At 35.8% G+C, this 19,604-nt stretch overlaps 1 protein-coding gene across 5 annotated transcripts in view; it reads right to left on the reverse strand.

Annotated features, from left to right (window-relative positions):
- Positions 1-2,725: 2,725 nt before the first annotated feature.
- Positions 2,726-19,604, reverse strand: part of MTF2 (metal response element binding transcription factor 2) — a 66,666-nt gene continuing 49,787 nt past the window's right edge. For 4 of the 5 annotated variants that reach the window (XM_033196660.1, XM_033196659.1, XM_033196656.1 and 1 more), the window contains 6 exons: positions 14,575-14,642; positions 12,453-12,623; positions 7,942-8,047; positions 7,770-7,822; positions 7,553-7,657; positions 2,726-5,117 (listed from right to left, as the gene is read on the reverse strand). In XM_033196660.1, the coding sequence (XP_033052551.1) occupies positions 4,760-5,117; positions 7,553-7,657; positions 7,770-7,822; positions 7,942-8,047; positions 12,453-12,623; positions 14,575-14,642 (861 nt within the window). In that variant the 3' untranslated portion in view covers positions 2,726-4,759. The remainder of the gene's footprint in view (positions 5,118-7,552; positions 7,658-7,769; positions 7,823-7,941; positions 8,048-12,452; positions 12,624-14,574; positions 14,643-19,604) is intronic. The other variant, XM_033196657.1, reaches the window with a different exon arrangement.

Here is a 19,604-nt window from a genome sequence, read left to right on the forward strand (position 1 = left end):
CAAGCATCCTCCCGCCTTAGCTTCCCAAGTAGTTTGGACTACAGGCATGCACCACCATGCCTGATTAATTTTTAAATTGTTTTGTAGAAACAGAGTCTCACTATGTTGTGCAGGCTGGTCTTGAACCCTTGGTTTCAAGTAATCCTCCCACTTTGGCCTCCTAAAGTGCTGGGATGACAAATATGAGCCACTGTGCCCGGCCAACTAATTTCTTAAACTATTATTGGTGAGCTTACTTTTAACTTCTGCTTGGTATGAAAAAATTACTTTTAACTAGCTGCTAGAGATTCATTCAGATATTGTCAACATTTTTTCTTTTTAGCATTTGACATTTAATGATGGGGTAAATAACCTTGGTTAGAATTAAAATAATAAAACATAAACTAATTTTATTTAATTCTTCAAGCCCAGGCCATACATAAAAGCACTGAGGATCAAACATAATATCCACAAGGGTGCCAGTGACAGCCAACAGGCATGTGCAAACCACCTCTCACAATATGTTTTCAAGATTGAGCAATCAGTCTTCCAAAGCACAGTCATCTATTTGCCATGGTTTTGTAGCACTGGTATTATACATATTTTATATATAGTTCCATGAACTCACTGTCAAAGCTGCCTGTGTGACACCTAAGAAAATTCAGTGAGAGCAATACTAAGACATAAAGATTTCTGTTGGAAGGGTTGAACTTTGGAGGACCACAAACCATTATCTAAGGTTTTTTGTCCCCTCCCCAAACAAATTTTTGCCCGTTTATGGATGTGATCACCCACACTGGGAAAACATGTCACAGGGTTAGGAGAAAAAATGGATTAGACACCTTTTAGTAAATACAAAGAACAGAAAATAGACTGATTTTCAAGCAGGATATATTTTTATCCAAAAATATATTTTATCATCTGTGAAGGTTAAAATGGTTTGTTTGTTTCCTTGCCTAAATCCAGGGAAAGGTATTTTTGAATGACACATCACATTTTCTGAAGATGAGGGACAAATAAAAAGTTACTAAGAATATAGTTTATACACTTATCATCTCTCACAAAGAGAAAATGCCAGGGGAGCTGGCAAAGAGGGATTTTGTTGAGCAGAAATGAGAGGGAAGAGAAAAAAAAAGCATAATATTTCAATATAGCTACTACTCCAAGACATTTTTATGAAAGTTACAAATATTGTACCTGTTCCCAACTACTTGTTTTACAGAGAACCTGTTTGCTTTAACAGCTTCTTCCATTTCCAAATTTATATCAGACAGACATCTGGTTTTCTAACTGCTACCAATTAGAAAAGAATCCATAATCAGATAAACTTCATACCTTACATTTCACTGCCCAGTTTTTATTTTTCTGAACATGACCGATCAACTGCCACAGGAAAAAAACCGAAGGAGACTGTGATGTGTGCATTCATTGAGGTACTCAAATATAACTAAGAAAAATTTCCCTGCAAAAACAAGGCTTAAAAAAACAAAAAAACAAAACTGTTTCCCAATGCTGCATGAGCATCTTCCTTTGTCATTACATCCTCATTCAAACAACTCTAGAACCACAATGTAAAACAGTCTGGTAGAATTGCCTAAGTCAGATCATATTCTAACCAAAATGTAATAGTACCTAGTAGAAACTCAATAAAGTAGCCCAAAACAGTTAGTTCTACCCCTAACACAGATAATAAGAGATATACTGAACATAAACATTATAGAAACCAAGCACACATACTTGGACATATCTTGGAAAAAAAAAAGAGGTAGGCACCCTCAACTCTAACACATCAGTGAACATTCAATTCTGTTAAATATTTAGTAAAAAATATACCTAGCAAGAGCTGGCTTCATCACCCCTATATTAGAATTTATAGAATATATCTGATAGCTTATATTCTGGCTCTACTTTGGTGGTCTAAGGGTCTAGGAATACACATTTATCACTTAGTAGCAGAATATTTATAAAAAAGGATTGGTTTTGAATAAAAATGGAATTACAATGAGTAAGGTATACTATTTCTACATCTCTTATTTGCCTAGAAGCAAAACTTATTTTAAAAGTACAGGAAATCTTTTTTTGTTGTTGTTGTGGTTTGAGACGGAGTCTCGCTCTGTCGTCCAGGCAGGAGTGCAGTGGCACCATCTCAGCTCATTGCAAGCTCCGCCTCCCGGGTTCATGCCATTCTCCTGCCTCAGCCTTCCGAGTAGCTGGTACTACAGGCACCCACCACCACACCAGGCTAATTTTTTTGCATTTTTAGTAGAGATGGGGTTTCACCGTGTTAGCCAGGATGGTCTCAATCTCCTGACCTCATGATCCACCCGCCTCGGCCTCCCAAAGTGCTGGGATTACAGGCGTGAGCCACCGCGCCAGGCCCAGGAAATTCTTTTATATCAACCTTAACTCCTTCTATGTAAGAAGAAAACATAGTTGGAAAATTAAGTCTGAATTTTTTAAGTTTGGGGACACAATAGAGATAAATTATCTTTCAAATATAAAGTGTACATGCTCGCTAAACGTACTTTAAGACCACTTAAGATGAACTTGTGATGGTTATTAATATTATATGAGGGATGAGGAAAATGAAAGCAAAGTTTTATAAAGATTAATTCAAGTGAACATACTAGCAGTGGAATTAGAAAATCCTTACCACCCTAGCTAAATAAAAGCAGTCAACTACTGCACTAGTGTGTATTTTCAAGCAAATACAGAAGCAAAACTCATTAGCTCTTTAAAAAATACACACATTTAATGTTGGTCTGTTTTAATTTCTAAGTAAAGCAATTCCAAAAATACAAACTGAACATCAGAGCCATGTGAACCACCATGAGAAAATAAAACAGACATTCACAATAATTACGTCTAACGACAGTTCAGCTGAATAAATCATCTTCCAAGTATGTTAAAGAAAAAGTTTCTAAAAATACTGCTGGTGTTCAGTTAGAATTAAAGGACTTTGGGGAAAATGAAATAATATGATACAGGTGGAGTGAATAAGGATACACGGGATTTACATTTTTCATTACCCCTAGATATAAACAAACATTCAAAAATCAACACAAACTCTGTGTGTTATTCAAAATATTGCAGCTGCAGGAAAGGCAACCTTAAATTAATAGCTAGGGGAAAATCAAGTTTTGGTGGAGGTAAACAGAAGTAACAGTTTTTAATTTGCACTTTTGTAAAGCTCATTTATACCTGGCCAACCAGGAACCAAATGCAGACAATGAAGTTCTCTGCTTCTTTTGGCTATAATGTGACAAGAAAGGATCATCTTTTGAAGATGTTTAAAGAAATAAAGCAACTTTCTTTATAAACAGTCAAATAATCAATTAATGGAATAAATAAGTACTAACCCACATTTTAACCACTCTGTAATCACTACACTTTACATATTTTTTATTTTGGCGGCAAATTCCCCCATTATTAGTCTAAAATCCACCAATCACTTTTAAAAGTAAAATGAATAGCCACCAAAATAAGAAAATCTTCTGTTCACTCTTTGGCTAAAAAGGAAAACAAATAAAACAAAACAAAAAGAAACAGAAGACAACTCTAACACTGGTGATAAAAGAAACTTTTTTTTTTACAAGTAAAATAATGTTATCAATTTAAATCTTGGTACATTTTATAAAAACAAGAGGTAATGTTGTAATAAAACAGCAGTAGCCTCAGCTGGCAACAAACTGTTTGTTAACCCTGTGCAATAAAATACTTTGTTCATACTACACTTATTCAAACATGACTAACAGTTACTACAGACATTTCAGGAATCTTCACGGGACTCCTATAGACTTACTGTTAAAACTGAGAGACATTTACAATCATAATGTGCCATGAAAACTTGAAAACGTTACTTCTAGTAGGAGATAATGTTCATATTATTTGAATTTGTTTAGGTACTGAACAGTTGAGTTACAAGGACTAAAAGTGAAAAGCATTCTAAAAGCCCATGAACACTGTTGTTCACACCCTTCTTCAGAACACACTAAACTTGTCTGACACATTTCTCTTCATACATAGCAAGCAACAGCACCCAATAAAAGCCTGAGAAGAAATGCTGCTGTGTAAATACTGCAACTATTCCTGAAAAAAGAATTATGGGATATATACTCCAAAGCTGCCCATTCCCATAATTTGTATTGCATAGGTCACATAATCACACACATATATATACACGTGTGTATATATATGCACATGCAAGAATATATTAAGACGACAATGAAGTCTAGTCACAGAGCAATTTACAGGCTCAATATATTTTTTTACACTTTGCTTCAAAGAAAATTTCAATATTTTACAGTCTTTCAGTAGGCATTATATACACTGCACTTTATGAAATCTAAAAGGTATTGAAATAAATTTTTCCAACATTTTGGTAACAAAACAGACAACGTTTCTCCAAATACTTGTGCTATCTACATGATGTTTGCTCTGATAACCACTAATCACAAAAAACTGACTCAATGAAATAATTAGAAAAATTGTCTAACACCATGCATGGGTTTCAATCATTTTTAATATCCTACCCTAGAAACATTCTACAAGTCTTAAGATTTAAAAAATTAAGTCTCTGTTCTGATTTTTAAAAGATACCTTTTTATGACAATATCCATAACATTGACAGGTACATGTTAAGGCTAGTATCATCCCCTTTTTTGAATTTTTTTGATTTTTTTTTTTTTTAAGAAAGATAGTAAAAGCCAGACTCCTTTAGGGCTTTGAACTGTACCTACAGAAAATCAGAGTGCAGTGAACATAATGTTCAGTCCTACAGTCAGGATGCAGTTGCTCCTTCCCATTCCACAAGATACTGCACCTTTCCATCAAGTGTCACCCGACGAGCCAAAACTCGGTATTTTTCGCCACATGCTATTCTACCTGCAGCACCAAAATAACTGGTAATGGAGTTCTTTAGATGATTGAGTTGTAACTCCTGATCTGCTAAGTTATTCAGAATCTCTGTGTTGAGTTCATCAAACTGATAATCTTCTTTGCCTTCATCATCTTTTACAATTTCTGAGTTCTGAGTCTGGAGTGCTCTTCTTGGAAGACGACCTCTTCTTCTCCGCAAATGTGGTATTGCAGCAGGCCAAGATCTTCCTGTACGCGTTCTTTTTCTGGAGTCAGATAATCTATGTAACAGAGAAGGCCAGAATTGTCTGCTAAGCTTTTTAAGCATCCTATGCCCACACAATATGTTCTCTTTTTTGGATTATTCTACTATACTATATATCCTTGATGATATAAAATAAGCCAAACTCAAACAATAAATGTGATATAAATGGACTATCACTTGTGCTCCTTACTTTAGATTTTGTCACCCTCTTGGGGCTGAACTTTGTAGAGCTTTTCTTCCTTTACTAGTAAGCTGAGGGTAATTTTTTTACTTAGGAGGCCAACAAGGAAAATTCTTACCAAGAGGCCCTACTCATAAATCAGGTATTGCCAATAATCTCATCATTTAAAAGAGCTCATTCATTTTTCATTGGAACAAATAATGAATGAGCACAAACTACATCTACGACACTGTTCCATGTCCTTGAAGAGTGGAACTAGAATAGAGGTTCTCTTATTACCAGTGCTAGGCCTAGTGAAGTAATACACCAGAATAAGCACAAACTTGCAGTCAGAGTATCCTGGGTCTATCTCTAACTCTATTACTTGGCCAAATTCAAATCTTATTCTCTATGTTCACTTACTGAGTGACGGGGTTGGATTGGACAATTTGTAAGGTCCTTTTCAGCACAGAAATTCAATTATTTTATGATTTTATAATAAAAGGAGAATATAGCACAACAACTAAACTGAAAGACCCACAGTCATACTGTATAAGTTAACAACCCAGCTCTGTTATACTTGCTAAACATGCAATGTTGGGCTTGTGACTTAAAATCCCCTAAGTCTCAGTTTCCTCATCTGTAAAATGAGAACAACAGGACTTATACAACTCAAAAAATTGCTCTCTTTTGTCTGAGACAAGGCCTCACTCTCTTGCCCAGGCTGCAGTGCAGTGGCACAATCATGGCTCACTACAGCCTTGACCTCCTGGGCTCAAGTAATCCTCCACCTCAGCTTCCTGATTATCTAGGACTACAGACAGCACCACCACACCCAGATAATTTTTTTCTTTTGTAGGGATGGTGTCTCATCTCAAACTCTTGCCTCAAGCAATCCTCCCACCTTAGCCTCCCAAAGTGCTGGGATTATAGGCATAAGCCACCACACCCAGCCAAAAAATTGTTTTAAGAATTAAATAAGACAATATACGTAAAAAGCCTAGCAGAGTACCTAGTAAGAGGCCCAAAAAAGTCAATTATTCAGAATTCATTAATAAATGTGTTATACTTTAAGCATTTAATATAGAATTTTGCATAATTTACAATAGCAGTTTTTGAATTATGAACAAAATTTAAACAGAACAAAGTAAAAAACTTGAAAATAGTAGCTCTGACCCCAAACAGATTAACCTTTTCATACCTGACATGACGTGCTTTAGAGAAAAGTTGTCCTGATTGGGCACAGTGGCTCACACCTGTAATCCCAGCACTTTGGGAGGCCGAGGCAGGTAGATCACTTGAGTTTAGGAGTTCAAGACCTGCCTGGCCAACATGGTGAAACCCCATCTCTACTAAAAATACAAAAAGTTAGCTGGGCATGGTGGCACACGCCTGTAATCCCAGCTACGTGAGAGGCTGAGGCACAAGAATCGCTTGAATCCGGGAGGCAGAGGTTGCAGTGAGTCGAGATCATGCCACTGCACTCCAGCCTGGGTGACAGACTGGTCTCAAAAAATAAATAAACAATAAACAAAAACATCCTTCTGAAGGGCTGGATTAAATATCAGATAAAAATCCTAAGTTTAAAATCATTTTATGGACAAAAGGATTTAGGTGTCTGATTCTTTTTTTTTTTTTCTTTTTCCCAATCAAATCTTGGCTAGCTGCAATGGCTCATGCATGTAATTCCAGCACTTGAGAAGGCCAACACAGGAGGATCACTTGAGGCCAGGAGTTCAAGACCAACCTGGGCAACTTAGCAAAACCATCTCTACAAAAAATAAAAAAGCATTAGTTAGGTGTGGTGGCACAATCTCTAGTCCCAGTCGTCACTACAGAGGCTGACGTGGGAGGACTTTTTTGAAGCTAGGAGTTTGAGGCTGCAATGAGCCATGATTGTGCCACTGCACTCTAGCCTGGGCAAGAGAATGAGAATCTGTCTCTTAAAAAATAAAAAAATCAAATCTTTCTAAAGCAAAGAACACTTGTGTAAGCAGAGGCATTAAAAAGCCTAACGAGCACAGCTTCTAAACAATGGTATACTTTTTCTCTGTGTACACAGCAAATTTCCATACAAACTTGAAAAATATAATGTTTGTACTCTAGAAAGCAAAAATATTCAAATGAATATTAACAACTAACGGGATCTACATATGGATTACCGCTCAAAAAGCTGATAAGACACAATTTGCATCACTTTCAATTGCTAAAAAATTATTCAATCAACACTTTACAAAGAAAAGGAATCTAGAATAAGAAAAGTAAAAAAAATAAGAACGTAAAATATCTACCCATAATGCCTGGAAATGCTAGACGAGGTAGTTTCTTTTGCACTGGAAGCACCCGTGAAATCCACATCTGAGGTATTAGATGAATGTGCAGTTCCCTCAGTTCTCCTGAGACAAAAGAATTTAAATTGTGTAACTACTATATTATATAACAAACAGAAATATTAACATCCACTCAAAAGACAAAACCTAGAAAGGGAGAAAATAACTTTCTATTTACCCTATAGAACAAGGTAAATCCAAAGTAGGATTCTCTGAAACTGACTCCTTATCCTGGAAAATAAAAATATATACTTAAAGCATGTCTCTAGAATAAGCTGAAAAAAATACTAGCTTCTCAGTTATTTCATGCATCCTTCTTCTTGAGAACATATACCAACATATCCTCTTACCAAAAGTGGTTCAGCAGTTTTTTGAATCATTTTTCTTGTATATGGGCCAGGTGGACGACCTACAGATTTTTTCTTTCCTTTTTTTTCTATGCCATTGCTTACTTCCCTGAAATGGAAAACCATTATGTATTTAATCTCTGCATTAAGAAAACAAAGACATTGACTCTATGTATGTAACTAGACATATATACACATATTTTACTATTTTATATTAATGGTAATATAAAAAATATTAGTTGAATCACAAGTTTAGTCTAGTGCATAGATAATATATTCTAATTTAAATAAATATTTCTTGACTTTAAAGATATTTACATTATGAAAGGTTTAAAAAAGTCCTCTTTAATATAATTCTGAACAATATATACCACTTAAAGATTTAAAAACAACAACAACAAAAACCAGACAATTATACTGAATGGAAGATTTCAAAACTCCTAAAAGCTCAATTATATACTTTAATTTTAGGTTGTTACAATGTGGAGGATGTTTCAAGGATTTACTACTAAAAATGACTATGAATTTAGCAGTTAACCTAATGGAAATATCTATGTTAAAATTATAGTAGTCATAAAGGCTGCCTTTAGATATATATGTAGATTCTTCAATGACACTATCAGAAAGAGAATGAAGCCCAGAGTGGCAGAACGTAAAGAAGAAAGGAGTAAGAAGTCCTTCATATTCTCAGGGAGTCATTCAAAAGGTCTTTCTAGGTCAGGAAGACCTAGAAAACCATATTTTAAACGTAAAGCCAAATTCCAAGCAATAGGAAGGAAAAAAGTGCAACAGGCAAAGACACTCTAATTAATAGAAAAAAATAAAAAATATATATAGAAAGAATATTTCATTTACTCAACAATAGCTACCATATAAAGACGATATTAGATAATATGGATACAAAGGTGTTCCTGGTGCTAAAGAGTTCACAATATAGTTAGAAAGTGACAAATGTGTACACAAGCAAGCTAATAAAATGGAGTGAGGGCTACGAGGAAATTGTCCAGAGACTTCAATTAAGGAGAGGAAAAAAGAACACCATATAATAGCCTAGAAAGAGATGAATGGAGAAAGTAGGAAAAAAACTTATCCCACTGGATGCCAAACAAGGTCAGGGAATAAAGGTGGAACTATGAGGAATGAGAAAGTAGGGGAACTAGAAGGACAAAGCAGAACCAGACATTATAATCAAAAGTCTCAAGAATAAGATGGATGGGATATCCATTTCTTTTGTAAAATGATCAACATAATATTTATAAAGGACTCCTGGACTAAAGAAAGTAACCTCTAACTAAAAGGAACAACTTATACACAAGGTCCAGAAGGAACTGAGGATGCCTTTAAAGAAAGCAGCTGAATTCTTATCTGGTGGCATCAGATGACCTGACAGCTACCACAAAGGGAACATCCTATCACAATCATGATAGAAATGAAAAAGCTTGTGGAATTATTTTTTTCTGATTCATAATATGGCAACTGCTAGCAAAGGATTTGAGTGACAAAATCTGAAAGTGATAGGAATAATAAGCATTCTTTCCTTCAGGAAAGAAAACTTAATTAGCAGCTAATTTCTTACAAACTTCAAATAACTGGACTCATTGTCAAGGCTTTGTAATCACATTTTCCCTATCTCCAAGATGACTATTCCATACCTTTAATTGATCCTTAAATTCCCATCTCTGTACAAGCCTCTCTGCTATCTTTACCTTATATTTCATCGAGAAAATAGAGGCTAGCAGGCAAGAACTTCAGTCAATTTCCAACTGCCCAATCTACAACAGAACTAGCATCTGTACCCATCTTCTCTTTCATCCCATTGCAACAGAAGGATGTTTCTCCTTCTAGAAAAGGCGAGTCCCACATTTAGGCTCTATATCCCTTCTCTTTTGGCTTCTACTCTCCTATACCAATTTCCTCTTCTCCAATGGATCATTCCTACTTACACACAAAAACAGGTTCCAACTATCTCCCAACTATTTTAAAAAACCGTCATTTAACTAGTCCTATTCCCCTCTTCAGCTGCCATTCCATTTGTCAGCCTCCCTATACAGGAAAAGTTCTGGGTGTTGATGACATAATACGCTTTCCATTTTCTCCCCTCTCATTCAGAATCCTTAAAGATAGTTTCCTATTTTCCTCCTTTCCTTCACTACTGTTATTATTTTGAATCTGCCTGTCTCCCTGATATGTAGGAGAAGCACAGTTTGACATGTAAATTTGGCAGTGCTGGATTCAGTCATACTTCCACCCAGTCCTATCTGGTTTCTATCTGTACTACTTCAAAGAAATTCCTTTTGTCAAGGTCACTAATAACAAAATGTTACCTTATGCAATAAATATTTTTCTTTCATTTTAATCTACCTCACTAGCATTCAGTACACTTTAATATACCTATCTTTCTTGAAACACTACCTTTTGGTTGTCATGACATCAAACTTCTTGGTTTCCTCCCATCTCACTGATCATTCTTTTTTAGTCTCCTCTGCTTATTTCACTTCTTCCAAATTTACAAATGGTATCAGGACATGATCCCAGACCACCTTCTCTTCTCTCTCTACTTGCTCCCTTGGTAATTTCACTCATTCTCATGGCTTTATCAATCAGATTCCAAATTTGTATCGCTTGTCCAGAACTCTCCTATGAGCTCCTAAATTACACATCCAATTGCCCGTATTTCACATCATTCTGTGTGTATGAGGGGTGTGTGTGTGTGTTTGTGTGTGTGTGTATCCCTCATAAGAATCTCAAATTCAATGAATATGAAACAGAAGAATGCTTCATTCACCATATCAAAATCTGTTTTTCCAGATCTTGATTAACCCCTCATCAGTTGCTCAGGCCAGAAATCTGGGCATTATTTAATTGACTCCTTCTTTATTTTCAGAAATTTAATTCACTAGCAAATTCAATTAATTCTAACTCCAATAAAGACCTCAAATCTGTTTTCTCTCCATTTGAATGTTACCACCTACCTCTGTACCTCATATCATCTATCTCTCACCTAGAAAATTGACTCTTGGCCGGGCGCAGTGGCTCAAGCCTGTAATCCCAGCACTTTGGGAGGCCGAGACGGGCGGATCACGAGGTCAGGAGATCAAGACCATCCTGGCTAACACGGTGAAACCCCATCTTTACTAAAAAAAAAAAAAAAACTAGCCGGGCGAGATGGCGGGCGCCTGTAGTCCCAGCTACTCCGGAGGCTGAGGCAGGAGAATGGCGTAAACCCAGGAGGCGGAGCTTGCAGTGAGCTGAGATCTGGCCACTGCACTCCAGCCTGGGCGACAGAGCGAGACTCCGTCTCAACAAAAAAAAAAAGAAAATTGAATCTTAATTTTCTCCTGCTTTTATTCTTACCTGTATACTACCCATTCTCAAAACAGCATCCAAAACAGTTTTTTTTTTTTTGAGACAGTCTCGCTCTGTTGCCCAGGCTGGAGTGCAGTGGCGCGATCTCAGCTCACTGCAACCTCCGCCTCCCGGGTTCAAGTGATTCTCCTGCCTCAGTCTCCCGAGTAGCTGAGACTACAGGCACACACCACCATGCCCGGCTAATTTTTGTAATTATAGTAGAGATGAGGTTTCACCATCTTGGTCAGGCTGGTCTCAAACTCCCAACCTCAGGTGATCCACCTGCCTTGGCCTCCCAAAGTGCTGGGATTACAGGCGTGAGCCACTGCACCCAGCCAAGTATTTTTAAAAGATAATTAAATCCCTTAAATGCCTCCCCTTTATTCTTAGAAAACCACCCAAATTCCTTGTAAGCCCTACAAGACCCTACACAGGATCAAGCCCCACCTAATCTTTCCAATACCTGATGCTCCTACTCTCTCATCCTCATTTATACCACATCAGTCTTCTGTGAGTTCCTAGAATATGTTTCAAAGCCTTTGCACTTGTTATTTCTGCTAGCTGGAGTAGTTTTCCCTTTGTTTTTCACATTGTTATATCATTCTCATTTTTAAGTCTTAATTTAAATATGATCTTAAATAGTCCTTCCTTAAGCCTCATCGTTAAAGTACAAAGGTCCCATCTCTATCCATAGTAAAGTCTAAAACAGTATGTTATTAAAAATGGCACTAGCATAATCGGTAACTATTTTACTTGTTTATCACCTTTGTTCCCCACTAGTATGTAAACCTCATCAGGGCAGAAGAAAAATCCGTTTGTCATTGTACTCCCTAGCACTTAGATAATAAGGCACTTGAAAACTGTGCTGAATGAATGAATGGATGAATGAATGAATGAAAAGTGAACAAACAAACAGGCTAGTACTCTTAAGCTGTTTGCTAACAAAATCAATAGAGTCTATTCCTGGAAGGCCAAAGTCCTAAAATAAACAAGCATCTGGCATCAACTCTTCATACCTTGTCTAAGCAAGATATTATAGACCAAAAAAAAAAAAAATCAGAGTAACTGCCACTTGTACTTTCAAATATACTAAGGAGACTAAATAACATACATTTTTAGTTACAAATAAGCTAAAGAGAAAAACTAAGCCACAGATCAACTTTTACCTTGAATCAGATATAGGTTTGGATGCCTTTCTGCCTTTAATTTTAAATTCATGAGATGTTCCTTCAGGTTCTTTCTCTGCTTTGAAAGCCACATTTGGTGGCACAGGAGGAACACGAATTCGCAACCCAAACAAATGCTTCTTCTTCTTTATTTCTTTCCCAGACATAAACCTAAATTTTTAAAAACATTAACTAAAATTTTAAAAACTGAACACATATACATAGCAGACCCTAACTTAACTTTCATATATAAGGCCCTTATACTTGAAAGCCCACCCAATACTACAAAAATTCATTTCCCCTTGCTTTCCTTGATTCTTATCTGCCCCAGAGCCAGTCTATAGCAGGATATGATGGGGAGGAAGGGATAGGACCAGAAAGGAGAAGAGCACATGTCCACTTTTCTTTTTAAACATGGCAACTAACTTTTTAAAGGAAGAAAGAAGAACAAAGAATGGTATTTTTTGGTCCCAATGTGCTTTCCCATATTTAGTGTCATCTGTGAGAAATATCTCAAAAGCGATTTAGGGAAAAAAAAGAATTCCATCTCAGAGTGGATTTATAAGGAGAAAAACCTTAGCAGTAATAGGTGACAGCACTGGAAAAGAAAGTAGGAGATAAATCCTAGAGGCCCAGAAAATAAAAGGAGTATCTAGAGTGCCAGATCTGGAAATGGAAATAACCTGGGGCAAAGAAGGGTTATTTCAGAGCAATACGGACTTGGGCCTCTGAAAAATATGATCCTTAGACCTTTCTTTCAGTCTCTATGGTCCTTATTCCCAAGCACCTCCATCTACCTCAGCTCTACTGAAACCTGCCTGGCCACAAGAACCTCCATCAGTTGTTTAGAATGTTCTCCCCCTCTTTTTCTTTTTTTTTCGAGACAGTCTCGCTCTGTCACCCAGGCTGGAGTGCAAAGACACAATTCGGCTCACTACAACTTTCACCTCCCAGGTTCAAGCTATTCTCCTGCTTCAGCCTCCTAAGTAGCTGGGAATACAGGTGCGCACCACCACGCCTGGCTATTTTTGTATTTTTAGTAGAGACAGGGTTTCACCATGTTGGCCAGGCTGGTCTCGAACTCCTGACCTCCAGTGATCCGCCCGCCTCGGCTTCCCAAGTGCTGGGATTACAGGTGTGAGCCACCACGCCCAACCAGAATGCTTTTTGCAGGTTTAAGAAAGGGGATCCCTCATTACTACCACAACAGGAACAGATATATTTCTGGTACCCTAAGTTGAAATTCAGAATTCACTGTCCCATGAAATATTTTTACCAGCACAGTAATTACTCAGGTACCTCATGACTTTTTTACAGTCTTTTTTCCTGTTTATTATACTTCAAGGTCATATCAGGTACCTCATGACTTTTTGAGCTGGTCTAAAGATCCAGCCACTAGTAATTACATTATTTAATGAGGAAATACTACCAAATTCAAAACACCAACTTATTGCAAACAAAAATTTTACAACACTTTATTGGAGTCAACACATACATTTATAAAATTTCTGTTGCATTTAAAAATGTTTCTAAGAAATGAAGATATATTGTTTTTAAAAAAGGGAATCCTTGTTAGTATAGTGGTGAGTAAAAAAAAAAGTAAAAATGGGGGGGAAGATCTGTATATCTGTATGAGAACATATCAAATAATATCACTTAATTATCTTAGACCACTCAGCTAGAAATATTACTTTTCTGTAACTAACGGTGTTAACTATAACCACAGATCTCAATCTTTTTAAAATCCCATATTCCCTACAATATTCTCTCCTATCTTTTGAATATTCCCACCAGCTAACAAAGTTTTATTTCACTTTCAGTAGATTACATTATAGAAGGAAGTTATTACTGAATATGCTTTTTCAATGGAATAGGCTAAATTCTCCCAGAGATACCGATATGCCTCCCACCCACCATTCCCAGGAGAAGGATTACTCCTCCCCCTCCTCCATTCCTTGAGAATCACTGCTTTAATCTAACTAAAATAGAATAGGACATTAAAAAGTTTAAAATGGTATGTACTTCTTCTATACACCAATCCCACAATTCTTAAACAATGCCATTATTCCTTATACTTACTAAATGTCTCCCTCATAGGGATACATAAAATAAATCAACTTACATGGTCTTGTAATCATTTAATGCCTCCAGAACATGCTCATATCTTTCAGATTTTGGTGTGTCTGCCAGCTGTGAAGTATCAAGAAACAATTTAACGCACTACAATTTCATCAATTAGTAATATACAGGTGCTAGATAGAGGCAATGTGATGCAGAGGAAAAGTGTACTGATTGGTAGTCAGAAGATCTAAGTTCTAATTCCAAGTCCTCACTGACTAATTATGTGACCTAGGACCATTTAACCTCTCAAGGCTTATTTTCTCACTTATAAAAAAGGAAGTATAAATCCTACACTAATTACTTGCTCATTATATTAATCCAGTGATATGTTTATGAAGGAACTACAAACTGTAAAACACCATAAACATGGGATTGTATTAGTTATTAAATTTTTCAAAAATTCTTTAACCTAGGGAAATAATACATTAGAATTATTTTAATATTTACTATAAAAGTTCCTAACAGATATCAATAGGAAGGAGTACAAAAAGTAATGAGAAATATACCATTTTCCAGTACCTCTAACACTAGCATAAACCAATAATCTCTATAATTTTTTAGAATACTGTAAAATTGAGAGACCTTATTTTCATAACAATTATAGACTTTAGCCAGCTCTAAATGGCTCAATAATTTTTCATCATCATAAACCATTTTAAAATCTAAGTATTTAATTCTAGAAAAAAAGTCTATTTTGTTCCAATAGGGCTTTTTCTCAGAGACCTTTCTGCCTCTTCTTGACTAGGGCATATTAGCAAACGAATCTAAATCACAAAAGGACCATCCTGAATTAATGCAACAAAGACCTTAAAAAAAAAAAAGCTGCTTCCAAAATATCACAGTTAACTTTTCAAAATTACAGCTAGTATGTTCTTTACCACTTAAAACTCCCAAGCCTCAGAACTGCTTTAAGTGAGAGAGAAAACAAATCTGCCAAATAGAATGCTGGAGCTAGAAAAAACTTGTAAGTCATCTACTCCGACTCTATTTTACACGAGTTAACAAACATAAAGGTTAAAATTGCTCAAATTCGGCCGGGCGCGGTGGCTCAAGCCTGTAATCCCAGCACTTTGGGAGGCCGAGATGGGCGGATCACGAGGTCAGGAGATCGAGACCATCCTGGCTAACACGGTGAAACCCCGTCTCTACTAAAAAAAATACAAAAAACTAGCTGGGCGAGGTGGCGGGCGCCTGTAGTCCCAGCTACTCCGGAGGCTGAGGCAGGAGAATGGCGTAAACCCGGGAGGCGGAGCTTGCAGTGAGCTGAGATCCGGCCACTGCGCTCCAGCCTGGGCGACAGAGCAAGACTCCCTCTCAAAAAAAAAAAAAAAAACACTGCTCAAATTCACTTGTCTAGTTGGTGAGAGAGCTAGAACCTGAACTCAAGTGTAAGTTCATTCATTCTACATTCACTGAGAGCCCACTCTGTGCCAATCTGCTGAGTGCTAAAAAACACATGTGAAATAGGAGTTAGATACTCATTCCTCTATATCAAACCACTACCTCCTGCGGTAATTTCTGAAGTGTCTAATGAAAGAGAATTTCTGTTTTAAAGAAGGAATAATAGAATCAGACTTTAAAGCTTGAATGAGACCCTAGATGCAATTCAGCCTTCCACCAATATTGCAGTCTCTTTTACAGTACAGATATTTATTCAACCATGGCTTAATTACTGCCATTGATAAGAGCTGATAAGGCAGTAACTAAAAAAGCCCATTCCATAAGTGGGCAAAAATCTTCCTCCCCAGAGCTCTTCCATTCCCTCTTTTACAAGACAGCGCTTCATGTATCTGAATGCAACTACCATGTCTAACTATAAGATTAGGTTAAAATGTTTAATAGCTACATCACATGTTACTTCATATTAAGCTTCTGACTTCCTCCTGGTCCCTCCTCCCCACCCCAACTGTGAAATCGTATCAGATGGACTGCTATCAAACTGAGTATCCCCTATCATAACCATGTACTGTTTGTGTTTATGGCTAAAGCAGAATTTTATAACTGCTGTTAATTGACCTTGTTTTCAGCTCACTGTTCCAGATCTTTTCTCTTGATTCTGTCATCCTTCTAGAATTGAAGGTAGAGACAAAGACAGAATCCCCTATGGTCCTCCATTAGAGTCTCCCTCAAGAATGTTTTCAAAGCACTGTCTTTGTCACTGTTTTTCCATTAGTTACAAATCCATTTAATTTTCACTTTAACCAGTTCACATTTTAATATCTCATCTGAAGTCAAGTTATACTACGTCTACATCATGCCCAAACCAGCGTTTGCTAACCATAAAAAAAAAAAAAAAAAAACACTGACAAACCAGTGTTGCTAATCATATCAAAAAAGAAATCAAGGGTATACACGACTTATTCTAATAAGAGATTTTCCTATGCCTTTTAAATCTTCACAAACCATATATCTGAAAAATCTGCTCTACAATTTTGCTAAGTCAACAACAAAACTAACTTCCTAATTTCTAAAACCCACTATTTTTTTACATTTTGACAATCACAATGAACTCTACTTTCTTTTGGTATTTACTCCCTACTGTTTCTCAGAAATTTTATCTATTAAGTTCCTTCAGCACTCCACGACGACTCTGCAAATAACTGCATATTTTAGCTACCATAAAAGTGCCAAAGACTTCCCCCTTACAGCATTTTGCAAACTAAAAGTACAACCATTATAGTGTAAATCAGATAATCTACATTAGAAGAGCATCATATTCTGTGCCTTCCATCTGACCATGAGGTTTATGATATAAATCTCCAAAAAGAATAATTTTTTTTTTTTTGCTCCCTCCTCTCCAGATACTAATCTCACACTAATACTTACGGTATAACTCTTCCTTTCAATTACCAATATTAAGTTCCAAGCCACCTGGGCTTAAGTATCCCAACAGCTTAGGTAATTTGTTGTTAACCACCATACTACATGCTAATTATAACACTCAAAGCCCCAAGGTATTGTTGTTCAGGTTTCTTATAATTTCCACTTATAGATATCATTCCACCTCTATTATATATTTTCCTCTAGTATCATTTCTACCACAGTATTTCTTGAATTTCATCTTTGCTTTTCTCCCTACCTCCCTCAAAAGTGAAGTAGCACTCGATACATTATTCTGCTATCAACCTCAGGTTTTCTAAAATTTAAGACCACAGAAAAGCGGTTATTACGGAACTATGATTTCAAATAACTTCAAGAATCAAAGGCAAATGACAATAAGCAGATTACAAAAAGTACTAATATCTCATTTTAAACTCCCCAAAACAATCTGATACAACACATGAGACTTCATTTTATATAAAAACCTTAAGAAAGTTTATCATGGATTCAAATGTTAAGTATTTTTACTATCTCAAAGAAAATAATCCAAAACATAGTAGTTCCTCAAACAGCTACACTCAATCTATATGATAATCATTAGGTACCAAGCCAAAAGAAGTACAAAAACTACATAAGGAAACAGTGTAATACTACCATTATCTTCTAAAATGATTCAAAAGTTTTATCTTCTCTTCATAACAATCCTATACCATATTCAACTAAGAAAAAAATATGATATATGACTGTTACGTTTTGCCTTTTCAGTATGAAAGGATATTATCTCCAAAAGTGTAATTTTTTTAAACTTCTTTTTATTACTAAAAGAAGTCACAGCTTTGGATGATAATGACGTATTGATGTAGCTTCATCAATTATAACTAATCTACCACTATGGTGGAGGGATGTTGATAATGGGGGAGGCAATGCATGTGTGGCAGAAGGGGACAACCTAAATCTGCTCTAAAAAAATCTTTAAAATAAAAACAGTCACAGTGCTTCCTTTATTTAAAAAAAAAAGGGGGGGGGGACACAATACACGAAACAGAATACAACTGATTCAATATAAGATTACAGCAAGTAATTACAAATATAAATATGTATTTACTAGGTTTCCAAAATAAAAAATACCATTAAAGTTTAGCCAGCCTAATCATATGTAAAATTAATTATAATTCAAAGTTCAGGAATAATAAATGTAGATAACTACCTAGTTGTGCAATATATATTCCTATGCAAAATGCCATAAAAAATTTCAATCAACTTATATCATCACAAAATTTTTTTCTTTGATCTGGTGGCAAGAGGAAGGAAACTCCACATTTTAGATAAACTAAAATCACAACCTTTGTTCTCTGTTTTGTTTGTGAAGAAAAATTTCTAGAGCAAGTGCTTTATCCTATATTATGTATAACAAGAATTGCTGAGGCAGGAAGATAACTTGACCTCAGGAGTTCAAGGCTTCAGTGAGCTATGTATGACTGCACCACTGAACTCCAGTCTGAGCAAGTGTCTCTTTAAAAAAAAAAAGAGAGAGAGAGAGACTCTCCGGCCCCCTCTCTAAAAAAAAAAAAAAAAAAGAAAGAGCTGATGTTCAAAATGACTAAGGCACTCAATTATAAAATATAAACATTATATTTAGCATACACTACTTCCCATGTTTTGAAAATAATTAATGGCATTTTCTAAGATTCGGAGTAAGAATATAAACAAAAGGAAATTTGTTAACCCAAATTTGGATTACTGATGAAATTCAATTTGTAATTTATTTTGTTTATCAAAAATTTTCTATTCAAGTAATTTGGAATGACCCATTATGTATGTTATCTTTGTATCAATCACTACATACACTTGAAAGTAAACTAAATGAAAAACACTGAATAAACATGATAGACTAGCATAAACTGTATCGTCTATTTATTACTAGAAACTCACCCTAAAATCCAATTATAATTACAGTATAAAAATATAAAAGAATACAGAAAATTAGAAACCTGAACTTCAATCTGTCAATTACCAAAGTCTATGCATGAGATGTTTCATCTAAGAAGTCTGAATATTTTCTTATTTTAATTCAGAGAAAGAACAATAAGAAATTATTAGTCTCTTGTTCTAACAATAAATCTGATGGCTCAAAAAGTGGAAATAATCTTAAAAATTAAAACTTTTTCTTTTTTTCTAAGACATTACCTCATAGGCTACAGAAATAAAACA

Source organism: Trachypithecus francoisi, unplaced genomic scaffold, assembly GCF_009764315.1.
Source record: "Trachypithecus francoisi isolate TF-2019V2 unplaced genomic scaffold, Tfra_2.0 Lachesis_group5, whole genome shotgun sequence".
NCBI lineage: Eukaryota > Metazoa > Chordata > Mammalia > Primates > Cercopithecidae > Trachypithecus > Trachypithecus francoisi.